Genomic DNA, 17,684 nt, shown 5'->3' on the forward strand with positions numbered 1-17,684 from the left:
TAGATGTATGTATGTATGTATACAAAAAGGACCAAATATTGCAACTTACTGGGATTTTTTGGCCTGGGACATCCTGCAGACTTTTCCCAAGGAGCTGCTGGTCCACCATCCGAATGTGGGGTTCATCCACAAAGGACACATACTTTAGTGTCTAGGAAAGGAAAGTATAAACGTTTACCCATTTTGTACAGAAAGATCGAGAATTGCCTTTCTACTTTCTGTCTATCTAAAGACAACCTCATTCCCACTGACCAGCTGTCAAACTGGTGAACAAATTAACCAAAAACTTTTGTTAGCCAAGAATGAATGATTTCTGAGTCTAAGAGTAAACCAGAAAAGGAAGCCTTTTGCCTTAGCTTGTAGGCTCAGCCTGTCCACAGCAGACTGCCTAACAGTCTTAGGTCTACCAAATGCTATGCCAGATTCCTTTGTTCTATTCTCTCAATATCAGTTACTCTGGATTTTCCAGAAAGTTATACTACCGCAGCTTCAATTATTGTGTTTGTAGAATTTCATCTCGCCTTGGGCCATGAAATGGTGATTATTTCTAGTTGCAAAAATGAACTCTGACTTCACTGTGCATACACGAACAATGGACAATGAATGTGCATTGAGCTGCTGACAGGAAGGGCAGTGATGTCCTTGGATGTGGGGAAGACAAGGGAGCCTTCTCTGTTCTTTAGGTGCCAGAGGTTTCTCTGGTGGGGAGTATCGTGGAACAGAGTGCAGAGGACCTGCTTAGTCAAGTTCAAATCATCGAATCCAAGCAAGTCACATGAGGCTCGTGTTCCCCTGACACTGCACCCCCCCCCCCCCGCCTAAGCTCGTTTCCAGAAGCAACCACAGTTACCATGTTTGTGGGTGCTTAATACTTTCTTGTACACACATGTATTGTATAATAAAATAGATGTGTAGGGGCCAGCACTGTGGCGTAGCAGGTAAAGCTGCCGCCTGCCATACAGGCATCTTATATGGATGCTGAGTCACATCCCGCTGCTCCACTTCTGATCCAGCTCCCTGCGGATACAGCTGGGAAAGCAGTGGAAGGTGACCCAAGTGCTTGGAACCCTGTACCCACATGGGAGATCTAGATGAAGCTCCTGGCTCCTGACTTGGGCCTGGCCCAGCTGCAGAGGTATAGGCCATCTGCGGAATGGAGTGGCAGATGGGAGATCTCTCTCAGTCTCTGTAACTGTGCTTTTCAAATAAATAAATCTTTTTTAAAAGAAAGAAATGTAGAAAATATACAGAACTTATGTTTGTAGTTGCTTTAACCTCACAACATACTTATTGTGCTGCTTGCTTTATTAATCTCAACAAAATGCCTGAATGCATGCTCATGCCAGGATCTGTAAGCTTGTGGCTATGGACGTGAATGCTGAAGCTCCGATTAGCTCTGACACATTCCTGCCGTAGAACTTTGGACAAATTATTGAACCTTCCTGTACCTCAGCTTACTCCTGTTTAGAAAGACATAATAGGGGCTGGCGCTATGGCGTAGCCGGTAAAGCCTCCGCCTACAGTGCCGGCATCCCATATGGGTGCTGGTTCGAGTCACAGCTGCTCCACTTCCGATCCAGCTCTCTGCTAATGGCCTGGGAAAGCAGTGGAAGATGGCCCAAGTCCTTAGGACCCTGCATTCATGTGGGAGACCTGGAAGAAGCTCCTGGCTCCTGACCTAGGGTGGCCCAGCTCCGGCCATTGTGGCCATCTGTGGAGTGAATCTGCAGATGGAAGACCTCTCTCTCTCATCCTCTCTCTCTCTCTCTCTCTCTCTCTGCCTCTCTGTAACTCTGCCTTTCAAATAAACAAATAAATATTTTTAAGGAAAACTTAAGTGCCACTATTATGTCTTCTTTTTTTTTTATCAGTAGGGCTGTTGTGAGGATTCCTTGAATAGATACATGACATTTAGAAGTACTGTACAGATGTTTTGATATTATGATTGTCTCCCATTTAAAATTTACTCAGGACCAGACAGGAGGATCTTGTGGGCCATAGACGGAGGCTGGGGGGAGTGGAGGTGGGGGAGTGGGGGTGGGTATTGGCTGCAGACAGGATATCCTGCAGCCCTGATCCAAGGGAAGCTGGGAGTGTTTGGCATCCCGCATCCACGGCACAGCTCACCCGCCTTGGCTCCACGAGAGACTCGTACTTCTTCCTGTGGTAGTACTCGTTGGCCGCACAGGGCTCGCAGCACGTGCAACGGGGATAGATGTGGGAGCGGCAGCAGTTGCTGGAGTAAGTGTTGATGAGAAAGTCGATGCACACGGTGGCCTGGGGGAAACCCAGACAAACACCAGGGGCGTGAGACTTCCTCCTGCAAAATCACTTTCTAAGAGCGTAGGAAAGGGAATCTCTTACCAAACCAAAGTAGGAGAGCGTTGAGCCGATGTACACAATCAGCTGGATGATGTCAAATTTTCCTCCCTGAAAACAGAGTGGGAGAGGTGACTCAGCTGAAATTCAGAGACGTTGTTTTGCGGTAAGTTGCAGTTGTTGGTTCTAGTGTGAAGTAGGCCTAGTTCTTTTTTTTTTTTTTTTTTTTATTTGACAGGCAGAGTTAGTGAGAGAGAGAGAGAGAGAGAGAGAGAGAGAGAAAGGTCTTCTCTCCGTTGGTTCACCCCCAAAATGGCCACTGCAGCTGGCACTGCGCCGATCCAAAGCCAGGAGCCAGGTGCTTCCTCCTAGGATCCCATGCGGGTGCAGGGCCCAAGCACTTGGGCCATGCTCCACTGTACTCCCGGGCCACAGCAGAGAGCTGGACTAGAAGAGGAGCAACTGGGACTAGAACCTGGCGCCCATATGGGATGCCGGCACCGCAGGCAGAGGATTAACCAAGTGAGCCACAGCGCCGGCCCCCGAAGTAGGCCTAGTTCTGCACCGAGTGCTCCCGGGAGCAGAGACTGAAGCTGGGGCTGGTTGATCCTGTTTCTGCCATCCAAGGTGTCTTCGGACCCATGGATATTTTCAACAAAAGCCCGGAACCCTCACTTTAAGCGGAGAGCCATGGACGGCTTCTTGTTTTTGCACACAGGGTGAGGGTTTCCGGACGGCTTTGCTTGGACGTGGTCTGAAATCACTTTGGCAGCAGAACGAAGGAATTTCTGCACAAAGTCTCCCCTTGGATGACCATGTCGCTCTTGCTCCTAGTGGGCTCTGCACCTTCTCGGCTGCATCCCATCCAACCGTGTGCTGCTCATTGCTGTGTTACATGAATCACGTGCTGTTGACCAGGGCGGGGTGGGCTCTGTGGGGCTCTGCGCACCTGGCATTCTCTTTCCTCCTTTGGTGGCAGCACCCTCATCTGCTTTTGGAGGACTGACTCTCCCTCAGTCCATATCGTTTGATGGAGGGTCCAGGGGAGGCTGGCCCTCTCCTCTGGCCCCTCGGCTGGGACAGGGCTGGTCCAGGACAAGCCACTGAGAGTGTAGCATGGCGTGACTGCAGTGTGTGTGTGACCCACACTGGGCCAATGGGAGCCTCAGGTGGCTGCTGAGACTCAGCAGAGGTGTTCTCTCTCCACTGGGGTTGCCATACTGGCAAGAGATAAGCAGCTGCCTGACACAGCATGTGGAGGTGGCCCTTCAGAGGCTGACACCAGGACAGAGGGGAACAGGTGTAGGGATGGACGGACACAGATTCCTGATGATATTGGTTGAACAACTGGGTCTAACCATGCCTGAAGCCTGTATTGACCTCTGGATTTTTCAGTTATGTGAACCAAGTGAACTCTCTGCCCCAATGACATATTTCCCCTAAGCCAACTCAACTTATATTCTATTACTTCCAAGTATTTTGCAAAAGGATTTTGTCCTCTCTTGTTTTTTAAGTATTAGAGTATTTTTCTAAACTGAATATTAGAATTTTTTCCCCCAATCCCACTCTTGTGATTGTTGGATGGTTTCTTTATGGACAGGCTCCCTCCTGTCTTATGCTACATGCAGAATGCACAGTGCCAGCTAATGACTGAGACCAAACCCGCCCACCCTTCAAGGCACTGCAGCAGTAGTGAGGACACGGTTCCGGAATGGAGGCACCCGGGGCTGGGAGGAGAGACTTACGGTGCCAAAAACCAGAATGTCAAAACGGATCCCGAAGACTTTTATCAGAGTCCGTTTCTCAACGTTGTTTTCTTTATAGTACTTGGCGTATCTGTAGGAGGGAAAACGATCCATATTTATCAAGATCTCTTTGAAAGTGCTGGTATTTTAGCCAGCATCGTGGCTCAGTAGGCTAATCCTCCGCCTTGCGGCGCCGGCACCCCGGGTTCTAATCCCGGTTGGGGCACCGGATTCTGTCCCGGTTGCCCCTCTTCCAGGCCAGCTCTCTGCTGTGGCCAGGGAGTGCAGTGGAGGATGGCCCAAGTGCTTGGGCCCTGCACCCCATGGGAGACCAGGAGAAGCACTTGGCTCCTGCCATCGGATCAGCGCGGTGCGCCAGCCGCAGCGCGCCAGCCGCAGCGGCCATTGGAGGGTGAACCAATGGCAAAGGAAGACCTGTCTCTCTCTCTCACTGTCTCACTCTGTCAAAAAAAAAAAAAAAAAAACAACAACAACAAAAACTGGTATTTTACGAAAGGAAGAGAGCAAAACAGTAGCCCATCTAGTCTTCCTCGTCTGTTTTGCAGCTCTGCCGCTGTTGGCATCAAGAACAGGGTCTGAATCCATCCGTGACTCTCTGTGGCCACCTGCAACCAAACGTGACCCCCTAGATATTCCTCCATCACAGAGTGAGTGACATCAGCTTTAAGATTAAAAGGAGAGTGGCCAGTGCTGTGGCTCACTAGGCTAATCCTCCGCCTGCGGCACTGGCATCCCATATGGGTGCCGGGTTCTAGTCCTGGTTGCTCCTCTTCCAGTCCAGCTCTCTGCTGTGGCCCAGGAAGGCAGTGGAGGATCGCCCAAGTGCTTGGGCCCTGCACCCGCATGGGAGACCAGGAGAAGCACCTGGCTCCTGGCTTCAGATCAGCGCAGTGCGCTGGCTGTAGCGGCCATTTGGGGGGTGAACCAACAGAAGAAAGACCTTTCTCTCTGTCTCTCTCTCACACTGGCTAACTCTATCTGTCAAATTAAAAAAAAAAAAGATTAAAAGGAACAATTTTTAAGCAATGCAGGATTAATAACTAGCAGAAATTTAAAAAAGTATTTAAAAATTTAAAAACTTCAAGTCATCTGATTATCCCTTAAGGGAGAAAAATATGTTTGGCTTCTCAAACAAAGTTGGGGTGTGAATCATAGCTACCAAGGACTGGATGGGGAGCAGGTGCACTTCTGCCGTCTGTTCCAACTGTTCCGTCCCAGATTCTGGGTTTGCTGTGTGGCAACCTTAATCACAGCCCAGCGTGAAGGCAGAGGTGGTCCTGTCTCCCCATGGTCCCATGATCTGGTTTCTCTGAGCTCGTGGCAGTCATGCTGTAAACACTCCAACCACCTGCCACACACCACTCTAACATTTCCCCTTAGGGGCAGGTGGGGTCAGGGCCAGACAGCTAGAGACCACCACTGTGTCCTGCAGCCCAGGGACCTTGCTCAAATCAGCCACACACCAAGATGGTCTCCAGCACTGCCTAGCTGCCTTCATGGAAAACAGTGAAGGGTCCGGTTCATGCTTTCCCCCTTGCTTCTGCCTCCCGACCCAACCTGGTGCTTCCCCTGTGGCCCTGTGGTGGGGCACGGCAGGGTGGGGCATGCCCCTGTCTCCTGGGACATGTGTGCAGCGAATCCTTCTTTTCGTGACATTGACCTCTCCATGTCATCACTGGGCGCCTTTGTAAATTAAGGTTCGGGCACAAGTCCCCCCAAATAAGCAGCTGCCAGCCATGCTGCCGTCAGGGAACATGGCCTGTTTGGTTGCTCACGAAGAATTAGGAAGGCTTAACCCACATGCCTCGTTGGGCCTTCGGAATCTGTTCCTCCCTCTCACCACCCCCCCAGGTGGCTGGTTTTAGAGAAGGGTCTGTATTATTTTCCCTGAGTTCCTAATTCACCGTCTACTTATGGGAGTGAGGAGAGAGAAATGGAAGACAGATGTTCTGCCAGGAGAGAGCACGGGACGCCCGAAACTCTTAGACCACGACTCCCCAGATGTTGTATTCACCCAGTGCTATTCTCAGGCACTTGGGTGCCACTTGCTGGCTGGAGGGCTTTCGGTTTCTTTGCCTCTGGCGATCCTCACTCCAGAACAGCCTGTCCTTTGAGTGATTTGTTTTTCTGTATGCAGGCGAGGCCGCATCAGTCCTCCAAGGCCAGGGCTGGCGTGACCTTCCCAGGCAGATTGGTTCACTCGCGAAGGCTGGTATTGTGCAGTGAGCACTTGAGTTCCTGCGTTCAGGATCTTGTTGAAGTGGTTCTTTAACCGAGGACAGCAATCACTCGGTGGTTCTTCTGAAGTGTGTTCAAAAGGCAGACTCCTGGGGTTCCTCCCAGAAGAGTGGTTTCAGGAAGTCTAACAAATGGTTTCAGAATCTGTACAAGGACACTTCAGAAAGCTCAAAAAAAAATGCAATCTAAAGATTAAATTTGTTCTGGTGCGAAATAGTTTTGGAATCTGTGAATACAAGGAATCTTCAAAAAGTTCGTGGAAAATATATATTATGGAAAAACTGCAAATGGAGTTCCAATTTTTCTGCACCAAAATAAACTTATCTTTTCATTCCATTTTTCCATGAACTTTTAGAAGTACCCTTGTGTTTCTAGTAGAGGTACAAGGTGTTTCTGATGCCGGGTGCTCAGTGGCCCACACTCTGAGAAACACCAGGCCCTGAATGAGGATGTTTTTAGTGCACCGTAGTGGATTGAGAGGTGGCTCCCAAAGAAGATATGTCCAAGAATCTAACCTCCAGCACCTGTTGAACATGATCTTGTTTGGAAATGGGATTTTTTAAAGATTTATTTGCTTATTTGAATGGCAGAGTTGCAGAGAGAGAGAGAGAGAGATCGTCCATGCACTGGTTCACTCCCCAAATGGCTGCAATGGCCAGTGCTGGGCCAATCCAAAGCCAGGAGCCGGGAGCTTCTTCCAGGTCTCCCATGTGGGTGCAGGGGCCCAAGGACTTGGAACCATATGGGATGCCAGTACTGCGGGTGGTGGCTTTACCCACTATGCCACAGCACCAGCCCCGGAAATAGGATCTTTACAGATATGGTTAAGGTAAAGATCTCAAGGTGATATCATTCTGGATTGTGAGTAGGTCCTGGATCCAGTGACTGGTATCCTTGTAAGACAAAGGAGAGGGAGATTCAAGACCCAGAGACACAGAGTAGAAGGCCAGGAGGAGACAGAGGCAGAGAGGGGACGGATGCAGCCACAAGCCAAGGCATAAACACCTGGAGCCCCAAGAAGCTGGAAGAGGCAGGAAAGGGCCCTTCCCTGGAGCCTTCACGGGGAGCCCAGTCCTGGGGCCACCATGATTTCATACTTCTGGCCTCTAGAACCGCGAGAGATGAATTTCCATTGTTTGAAGCCACCAAATCTGCAGTAATTTGTTACAGCAGTCACAGGAAACTAACACATACACACTCACCCCCTGGGAGCTGAGAAATACATCAAGCATTCCGTGTGGCTCTGCCCTACGTGACACGTGTTGATACAAGCTGGATCACACATTTGCCCAGGAAGGATTTGCCATAGATCTTCTCTGTAAAGGGCAAAATTCTGTGATGTGATCATCTCCTTCAACTTCCTGTGTTTTGGAACGTTACATGTTTCTCCGAATACCTGTAATCTCCTTCTCTCTTTGAGGCTATTTGAAAATAACTTGTTCACTTAACCATCTGATCTCCACAATGTATTTTTGACCAAAGATTCCTTCTGGTGCTCACTGCAGACAACAAATGCTCAAACACCTTGTTCTAAAAGAACATCGACATCAGAACCATCTCCGGTCTCCAGAAAGCTCAGATCTCCCCGGGAGCTGATGTTCTTAGGCTCCGCTCAGAGGCCCCCAGGGCATTTGCCAGCGTCTGATTGGTGCACAGCTCTGCATGCGTCTGCAGACTGCTAAAGAAGCAAGCGGAAGGGCAGTCAGGGGACCACTGACCCTCTCTTCTCTCTGGCCACATGCCTTTTCAGCAGAGCCCCAGGGGACGGCCAGCACTGGCTTCAGGGCCCTGGATAGAAAGCCAGCGACCCAGTAGAGGCAAAAACCATCAGCCAGCCTTTAAGTCAGGGGTCTCAAATGCAAATGCTTACAGGGACCAAGAATAAGCAACAAGGAGTGGTGGGGACAGTGACCAAGACACACATGCCCTTTCTGGATGGGACCACCGGTATGCGGCTGCATCCAGTGACTGCGGGTAGGATGTGGACCTGGGGCCGTCAAGTTGTCCAGTTATTTGTTGAATAGTTTAATTTTTCAAAAAAGGCAGGAAGCTATGTAGCATGCCTCAGGTTTAAAAACATTGTGCAGATCAAGATAAACAAAAATAATAAAACATAGCTAAGGACCGACTGCCAGTTTATGATACTGTTCTGAGTAAAATATAAACAGATCTGATTGCTTGAGCAGACCCTCCAGAAGTAAGAATGCTAGTGGGAGGGTTAGGGAGCTCTGTGTGTGTGTGTGTGTGTTCCTGCACGCACTCACATGCACAGATTAAGTAGGCATTCTGTTTTACTCAGTCTCCCAGGAAGCTGGCAACCCAGTTGTAGAGAAGTATTCAAGTAAAACATCTAGAAGGAAAGTACACTTTGGGTGCTGGCCGCTAGCGGGCAAGATCGGCACCTCTCAAACGTCCCTGTGCACACCAGTCTCCCAGAGATCCCGTTCAAGTGCAGGTTTTGACTTAGTGCATCTAGGGGAGTCTCAGATTCTGTATCAAAACCAGCTCCCGGGAGAGGCCCCTGCTGGTTCTAGGACGGCACTGAGTGTGGAGGCACTCGAACCTGAGTGAGATCCCCAGGCCCCGCCCCCAGAGTGTCTGTAATTCAGAAGATCCAGGGTGGGGCCCGAGAACGCGCATTTCTAGCCCGTTCAAGATGCCTCAGCCTCAGATACTAAAAGGAATCAGAGGAGTGAGCGGTTTTTCCTGGTTGCTTCCTGCAACGTGGGCTCCCGTCTGCAGCTTCTCCTCTGAACCAGGAAGGTGAGGCAGGGCTGCAAGGCTCCCAGCCCTGCGCTTGGAGGGGCTTCCCTGCTGGCATCTCGCCCTGTCACACTGTCTTCGTTGATCTTCTTTGAAACTCTTATCATCTTAAATGCTTTAGCTGGACTTGTGCTTCTCCTTTGTGGTATAATCTACATGTAACACAACGTGTGTGCCCGAAGGAGCCCTCCTGTTCCGTGAGTTGTGACAAGCGAGTACTCTTGAGTAATGTGCATGCCCCATCCAAATCTAGAATGCTCCATCACCCCAGAGAACTCCCTGCGTTCGTTTCCAATCCAGCTCTACTCTCTTCCCCAGTCTCGAGCCCAGCAACTACAGTTTCATCTTATGTCAGAGTTTCGCCTGCTCTTGAACTTCCTGTAGATGGATGTATACAGAAGGTTTGTCTTCTTTCACTCAGCATCATGGCTGTGGGACTGATTCAGTTGTGCTGGTGCAAGTACCAGTAGTCTGTTCTTCTTTATTTATATCAAGTAATATTTTATTATGTAAGGGTGCTTCAGAAAGTTCACGGGGGCAGGCATTTGGGACAGTAGCCTGTTATCATTGTGCCCGATCACAGCCCTCGCTCTGCATCTGACCCAGCTCCACCCAGGGAGGCAGCAGGTGACTGTTCAAGTACTTAGGTCCTTGCTATCCACATGGGAGACCTGAATGGAGTTCTGGGTTCCCGGCTTTGACTTGACCTGGCTCTTGTGGGCATTTGGGGGTGGAGGGTGGTGAGTTAGTGGATGAAAGATATCTCCCTCTAGGCTGGCACCACGGCTCACTAGGCTAATCTCTGCCTGGGACGCTGGCACCCCAGTTCTAATCCAGGTCGGGGTGCTGGTTCTGTCCCGGTTGCCCCTCTTCCAGTCCAGCTCTCTGCTGTGGCCTGGGAAGGCAGTGGAGGATGGCCCAGGTGCTTGGGCCCTGCACCCGCATGGGAGACCTGGAGGAAGCACCTGGCTCCTGGCTTCGGATCAGCGCAGCGCACCAGCCGCAATGCACTGGCCATGGCAGCCACTTGGGGGGTGAACCAACGGAAAAAGGAAGACCTTTCTCTCTGTCTCTCTTTCTCTCACTGTCTAACTCTGCCTGTCAAAAGAAAAAAAAAAGAAAGATATCTCCCTCTCTCTGCCTTTCAAATAATGTGAAAATAAATTTAAAAAATTTTTTTAAGTTCATGGGAGGTAGATTTAAAAGAAATGTGTATTTTAGAGCAAATTTTTTTTGAAATCCAAGCTTATGAGTATAAATATACCATAATTATCTATTCACTTGTTGATAGACACTTGGGTTGCTTCTGCTTTTCGGCCCTCGTGAAGAAGGCTGCTACGAACATTTGTGAACATCTGTGTGCGCGGACATAACGCTTCCATCCCCTTGGACGCAGTATCTAAGAACAGGTTCCGGCCGGCGCCACGGCTCACTAGGCTAATCCTCCACCTTGCAGCGCTGGCACCCCGGGTTCTAGTCCCGGTCGGGGCGCCGGATTCTGTCCCGGTAGCACCTCTTCCAGGCCAGCTCTCTGCTGTGGCCAGGGAGTGCAGTGGAGGATGGTCCAAGTGCTTGGGCCCTGCACCCCATGGGAGACCAGGAGAAGCACCTGGCTCCTGCCACCGGATCAGCGCGGTGCGCCAGCCGCAGCGCGCCGGCAGCGGTGGCCATTGAAGGGTGAACCAATGGCAAAGGAAGACCTTTCTCTCTGTCTCTCTCTCTCACTGTCCACTCTGCCTGTCAAAAAAACAAACAAACAAACAAACAAACGGGTTCCCGGGATTTCTAGATTGCAGGGTAGAGATGGGCATCGCTTCATGGGAGACTTCCCTGCAGTTCTTGAATGTGGTTGAGCGTTTTGCACTCTCACCAGGGAAGGAAAGTTCCAGTTGCCCATCTCCTTGCCTGCATTTGGAGTTACCAACCTTTGAAAATTTTAGCCACTCTAGTGGGCATGTGGTTATATCTTATTGTGGCTTTGATTTGCATTTCTTTGATGGCTAATGATGTTGAGTTGATGGAATCTGTCATTTACTTATATTTTTGCCCACTTACTAGAATATAAGTTCAAGAAAGTAGTGACCTTGTGTATTTTGTTTACTAATCCATGCTGATTGGCACATATTTTTCTGCTATATATCTATATATCCATGGTTTATTTGTTTTAAAGGTTGAGAGAAACAGAAAGAGACAAAGACAGAGATCTTCCATCTCCTGATTCATTCCCCAAATGGCTGGAACAGCCAGGATTAAGCCAGGAACAAGGAACTCTGTCCCTGCCTCCTATGTGGGTGGTAGGGGTCCAAGTACATGAGATATTTTCTGCTGCTTTCCCAGGCACATTAGCAGAAACCTGGGTAAGAAAGGAGTAGCTGGGTCTTGAACCAGCACTCAGATAAGGGATGCTTGCATTGCAAGTGGTGGCTTAACCTGCTGTGCCACCATGCTGGCCCCTCTGCAGTATATATTTGATGACTGAGTGTATGGCAAATGCCAATATAAGTTCCTTACTGACTTTTCAGGTAAACTGTAGAGGCATTATGCTAGAAGTATACTTGGCAACTCTCTGGGCCGGTGCTGTGGCGTAGTGAGCTAAGCCTCTGCCTGCAGTGCCAGCATCTCATATGGGCTCTGGTTCATGTCCTGGCTGTTCCTCTTCTGATCCAGCTCTCTGCTCATGGCCTGGGAAAACAGTGGAAGATGGCCCAGGTGCTTGGGCCCCTGCCCCAACATGGGAGACCCAGAAGGAGCTCCTGGTTTCTGGCTTCAGATCAGCCCAGCTCCGGCTGTTGAGGCCATTTGGGGAGTGAACCAGCAGATGGAAGACCTCTCTCTCTGTCTCTCCCTCTCTGCCTCTCAAATAGATAAATAAACAAATAATCTAAAAAAAAAACCTTATTAAAAAACTTGGCAGCTCTCTCTGAAAAGGCAACATCATAAGCCTATTTTGAGTCTGGACCCAAGGCCCCAAATGACCAACTAGAACCATGGTTACAGAAACCTGCCTGGCACCTGCAGACAATGATAGGTCATGGAGACTGTTAGGGCTAAGTTACTACTGGGTTAGAATTATTGGTACAGGCTGAAAAACATGAGGCAGACATAGCAGTTAAGGTGGAAACTAAGTTAGGACTTCACAGGAACACCACTGGGCAAAAGTCAGGAGCAGAGGAGAGAGCTGTGTGGAGGTCAAAACAAGAATGAGTCCACACCAGGCCAGCAGGGAGGAGCCTAGGAGGGCAAAGGAGCCAAACACTCCAGCGACTTCAGAGGGTTGAAGTCCAGGAGCCAGAAGCTTCCATTTTGCACTAGAAAAAAATTTTATTTTTTTTTATTAAAAAAAAATTTATTTATTTACTTGAAGTCAGAGTTACACACAGAGAGAAGGAGTGGCAGAGAGAGAGAAAGAAAGAGAGAGAGGTCTTCCATTTGCTGGTTTACTCCCCAGATGGCCGCAATGGCCAGAGCTGCACTGTTTCGAAGTCAGGAGCCAGGAGCTTCTTCCAGGTCTCCCACATGGGTGCAGGGGCCCAAGGACTTGGGCCATCTTCTGCTTCCCCAGGCCATAGCAGAGAGCTGGATCGGAAGAAGAGCAGCCGGGACTAGAACCGGTGCCCATATGGGATGCCAGCACTGCAGGCAGTGGCTTTACCCACTACGCCACAGCACTGACCCTGAAAGAAACTTTAAAAATAAGACAGCAGTGGTGCCGCGGCTCACTAGGCTAGTCCTCTGCCTTGTGGCGCTGGTACATGGGGTTCTAGTCCCGGTCGGGGCGCCGGATTCTGTCCCGGTTGCCTCTCTTCCAGGCCAGCTCTCTGCTGTGGCCCGGGAGTGCAGTGGAGGATGGCCCAAGTGCTTGGGCCCTGCACCCCATGGGAGACCAGGAAAAGCACCTGGCTCCTGGCTTCGGATCAGCGCGGTGCGCCGGCCACAGCGGCCATTTGGGGGGTGAACCAACGGCAAAAGGAAGACCTTTCTCTCTCTCTGTCTCTCTCTCTCACTATCCACTCTGCCTGTCAAAATAAATAAATAAATAAATAAGACAGCAACACAAGTGAAGAAGCAATGTGTCCCAAGTATCAAGAATCTGCCAGGGGCCAGTGCTGTGGCGCAGCAGATTAAGCCATTGCCTGCAGCAACAGCATCCCATATGGGCACTGTTTCAAGTCCTGGCTGCTCCACTTCTGATCCAGCTCCCTGCTAACGCACCTGGGAAACATCAGAGGATGGCCCAAGTCCCTGGGCCCCTGCATCCATGTGGGAGACCTGGAAGAAGCTCCTGGCTCCTAGTTTCAGCCTGGGCCAGCCCTTGCTGTTGCAGCCATTTGGGGAGTGAGCCAGCGGATGGAATATCCCCATCTCTCTCTGTCTCTCCTTTTCTCTGTAACCCTGCCTTTAAAAAAAAAACAAAACTACAAGACTCTTCAAATTTTCTTAACAAAGGGACTTTCAGTCAATACGGCAGCCTGAGCTTACAATGGCTTGACTTAGGATTTTCCAACTTTACAGTGCGGCAAAAGCAACACGCATTCAGTAGATACTGTATCTGGGGTCTTGAATGTGGATCTTTTTGGGGGCTTGCACTTTGCTTTGTATGACGCTGGATGGTGGCAGCAGCCATAGCTCCCAGGCAGCCCCGTAGTCACAAGGAGAGAACAACCAACGCTCTAGTGTGTTGCCGTGCTGTGATGTCCAGGACGTTAGGTGGCATCAATGCATTTACTACTCAGTATATTTTCAATGTGTGATGAGTTTGAGGTGTGACCTCATTGTAAGTCAAGATGCACCTGCACAGGAAACCTTGTCGTCTCCCCCACTAGGTCCTCTCTCATGCACATAGAAGTGCAAGACAAAGTCCTATCATTATATTGATGATCATGAAACAAGAAAGGAGATTTTCCTATGTGCTAGACATGAGCGGTGAGTAGGAATTGAAGCCATGTGACACCCCCTCCCCTCAGAGTCCATGAGTTTGCGTGTGATTGTAGGACAGCAGATAGGGTTCACTTAGCTGAGTGAAGAAATCGGAAGGGCAGAAATTAGGCCGGTGCCGCGGCTCACTAGGCTAATCCTCCGCCTAGCGGCGCCGGCACACCGGGTTCTAGTCCCGGTCGGGGCGCCGGATTCTGTCCCGGTTGCCCCTCTTCCAGGCCAGCTCTCTGCTGTGGCCCGGGAGTGCAGTGGAGGATGGCCCAGGTGCTTGGGCCCTGCACCCCATGGGAGACCAGGAAAAGCACCTGGCTCCTGGCTCCTGCCATCGGATCAGCGCGGTGCGCCGGCCGCATCGTGCTGGCCGCGGCGGCCATTGGAGGGTGAACCAACGGCAAAGGAAGACCTTTCTCTCTGTCTCTCTCTCTCACTGTCCACTCTGCCTGTCAAAAAAAAAAAAAAAAAAAAAGAAGAAATCGGAAGGGCAGAAATTAAGCTAAAAACTGGTTCACAGTTGATAGATGCCACACATCCTTGGTAGGAACAATCACAAAATTCCATGACCCCAACTCCCCAGAGGGATGCCTCCGTATGCCTCTGCACACAGAGAACTTGCATCAGATGGTGCCTGCTGAAGGCAGACCCTCCACAAATATTCCAAAGCCCATGAGGGGAAATTCCACCTAAGTTACTTTGGATACGAAATCAGCATGCAAGGAACCATACAGTAGAATGGACAAAAGTAGTTGGATCCGTAGGGAAGACTGGAATTCCCTGAACATGATAGGTGGCTTGGAAAGAGAACCAAATAAAAATCCTGCCTGTGAAACTTATGGCCATAATTGTTTTTAAGTCTGAAAGCATATGATTATGTGTTTATCACCTTTGATCCATTCATTCTACTCCTAGAAACTCATCCTAAAGGAAACAACCTGGATTTCAAACAAAGGCTTTTGTGCAAAGAGGTTTACTGCAGAGTTACCTAGAATCAAACACTGGCAGCAGGCCAGTGGTGGAGGAGCAGGTGAGGGAACCATGAGACGGGAGGGAGAGAGTGTGCGTCCTGGAGTCAGAATGACCAGAGTTAGAATGACTGGAACATCCACTTGAGTCTTGGGCCAAGCACTTCACCTGTTCTGGCTTTAAGCAGTAGCATGTTTTCCCCAGGGAATTAAGGGATCTAGAGAGAACGATGGTGAGTGCCCTGTGGGGAAGGCCCTCCCTACATTGACACTTTGGTCACCAGTACCCACACAGTGCAGTGCTATGGTCGTGAATGTGAGTGACTGGGCCGTGAGAACAGCACAGTACCAAATGGGCCGTGTGCATGTGTGATCTGACCTCAGGTGAGCCTTGTGAAAGAATGGGGTAGGTGAGGGGAAATCCATCCGAGGGTCAGCACTGATTATCAGAAGGTAGAGGGACTGTTACTTGTACCCTCCCTGCACTGTTCCCTGTTTGATCATTAAAAAGATGGGGCCAGCAATGTGGTGTCCTGGGTTAAGACACCGCCTGTGATGCCACCATCTCAGAGGGGCACTGGTTTGAGTCCCGGCTGCTCCACTTCTGATCCAGCTCCCTGCTAATGTGCCTGGGAAAGCAGTGGAAGATGGTGCAAGTCCCCAGACCCTTGCACCCACATGGGAGACCCAGATGGAGCTCCTGGCTTCAGCCTGGCCCTGGCCCAGCCCCAGCTGTTGTGGCCACTGGGGAGTGAATCAGCGGATGGAAAGATCTCTCACTATATCTCTCCTTTTCTCTCTGTATCTCTGCCTTTCAAATAAATAAACACACCTTTATAAAACATTTTTAAATCCTATCACTGCCTAGCTGTTGAAGGAAGGCCTTTTCCCTCATCTTGTTGCCTTGGGAACCCAAACTAGTCTGGCTCACTGCAGAGGATCAGTTCCAGGGCCGAGGGTGGCCTGAGCCTACCTGGGGCGCTGTTACCTGAAGTTGTAGCCAGGGTACAAGGACTCATTGGCGGTCTTGTCATCCAGGCGGCGGAAGCTGTATTTAGGACGGCAGCGATGGAACCACCTGTCCAAGTTGCAATCCCAGTAGATCTCAATGCCCATGATCCCTCCCTGCAGGGGACAGGAGACAGACTCTGGGGCCAGCTGGATGCGGTCACGCAACCTCCAGGCATCTCCCCGCACAGCAACAATCCCTGAAGGGAGGGTTTTCTGCTTCGAAGAAAAATGCTGATTACAGGTTTCAGAGCCTTAAGCACAGCCCTAATCTGCGGGGTTAGACTCCTGCAGCACCTGCAAACGCAGCTCCCGGCTCTTCCTCCCGTCTTCTGAAACCCAGCTGCTTAGACCTGTTTTCCTTTCATCAAACCACTCTTGCACCCAAACACCCTGTTAAAGCGGAGTTGAAAGTCGCTAATGGGATGCAGAGCACTCCTTCCCATGCCTCTCCCACCTTATCTTCAGTCCTCCCTGGAGAAGTTCTCGGTAGATGGCAGATGTGCTTAAACCAAGGCTCCTGAGATGGGGAGATTATCCAGGTGGACCTTTTACGCCCCCTCTCATCAAAGCTCCCTCTCAGAAAGATAAGCGCCTTCATAAGAGAGAGGCAGGGGGAGCCATGACCGCTGATGCAAATGCTAAGCTGTGCGCACGCTTTGAAGGTGGAGAAAGGGACTCTGAGCTGAGAAGTACAGCTTTGCAAGGTGGAAAGGCCCAGAAAGTGGACTCTCCCTAGAGCTCTGGAGGGCGTGCGGCCCTGCAGACACCTTGATTTTGGCTCCGGGAAGCTACTTGCAGACTGCCGCCCTCCAGAGGCATATGGAAGTCGGTGCTGATGGAAGCCACGGGGTTTGTAGTGATTGGATCCAACAGCCACAGGAAGCTCCTTCCCCGGAGTCCACGCTCAGAGTCGGGTGGGGTGAAGTGAGCCAAGCCCTCAGCTCTGTGTATGGATTCGCTAGACGCTCAGAGAACACGAGCTTTCTTATCAAGATGTAGCAGCCCTGCCTCTTCCCCTGACACCCGCCCTCCGCACTCCCGTACCCCACCGTACAAAGACGCCACCAACCTGAACTGCTACATCTGAGAAACGGTCTCCTGTTTCCCGGAAGATGTCTCCCAGCCGGAAAATGGGACACTGTGGATTCTGAGTCTTGTGGAAGGTGCACGAGATGTTTAAGCCTGGAGGGATGTTCCTCCTGTGCACAGATAACACACACACACACACACACCTCAGTCGAAAACAGAGCCACCTCTTGCCCAGAGAGCAGGTGCGGTGGTGAGCACCACCTCCGGGGACCCTTGTGCCCGAGTTGGTCTGCGTGTCCAGTGTGGTGGAAGTGATGGCGTGTCCCTTCCAAGGACTGTGGCTCCCATCTTGGGCACTCTATCTCCCTCCAATCCCTTGTGTGCTTGTCTCCCTTGATCCTTGCCATGTCCTAAGGACACTTGAGCAGGGGTAGGGAGCGGTCCACGTGCCTGGAAGTAGATCCTCCTGCCATGAGATTGTACTCGGAAGAGGATCCTTCAGCCCCGGTCAAGCCTGGAGATGCCGGCAGCTCTGATTAACGATAGCTCAGCCATAACCCCAGAGACCCTCAGCCAGAACCAGCCAGCAAAGTCCTTCCCAGGGTGCTGAGCCACTGAGACAAGACATGTTGTTCCATTGGGTATCTAAGGTCTGCAGCTGTCT

General features: G+C 50.6%; 2 protein-coding genes across 5 annotated transcripts in view; one reads left to right on the forward strand and one right to left on the reverse strand.

The window, feature by feature from the left end:
• Positions 1–17,684, forward strand: part of IFT81 (intraflagellar transport 81) — a 198,183-nt gene that overhangs the window by 29,377 nt on the left and 151,122 nt on the right. The window lies entirely within an intron of this gene.
• Positions 1–17,684, reverse strand: part of P2RX7 (purinergic receptor P2X 7) — a 47,799-nt gene that overhangs the window by 5,690 nt on the left and 24,425 nt on the right. For 2 of the 4 annotated variants that reach the window (XM_002719745.6, XM_089323100.1), the window contains 6 exons: positions 17,061–17,190; positions 15,969–16,105; positions 4,065–4,155; positions 2,365–2,430; positions 2,128–2,277; positions 50–151 (listed from right to left, as the gene is read on the reverse strand). In XM_002719745.6, the coding sequence (XP_002719791.1) occupies positions 50–151; positions 2,128–2,277; positions 2,365–2,430; positions 4,065–4,155; positions 15,969–16,105; positions 17,061–17,190 (676 nt within the window). Of the gene's footprint in view, positions 1–49; positions 152–2,127; positions 2,278–2,364; positions 2,431–4,064; positions 4,156–15,953; positions 16,106–17,060; positions 17,191–17,684 lie in introns of those variants that run through there. The other 2 variants (XR_016227104.1, XM_089323101.1) reach the window with 2 other exon arrangements.

Source organism: Oryctolagus cuniculus, chromosome 21 (assembly GCF_051225735.1).
Source record: "Oryctolagus cuniculus isolate XC-2025 breed Fujian yellow rabbit chromosome 21, ASM5122573v1, whole genome shotgun sequence".
Lineage (NCBI taxonomy): Eukaryota > Metazoa > Chordata > Mammalia > Lagomorpha > Leporidae > Oryctolagus > Oryctolagus cuniculus.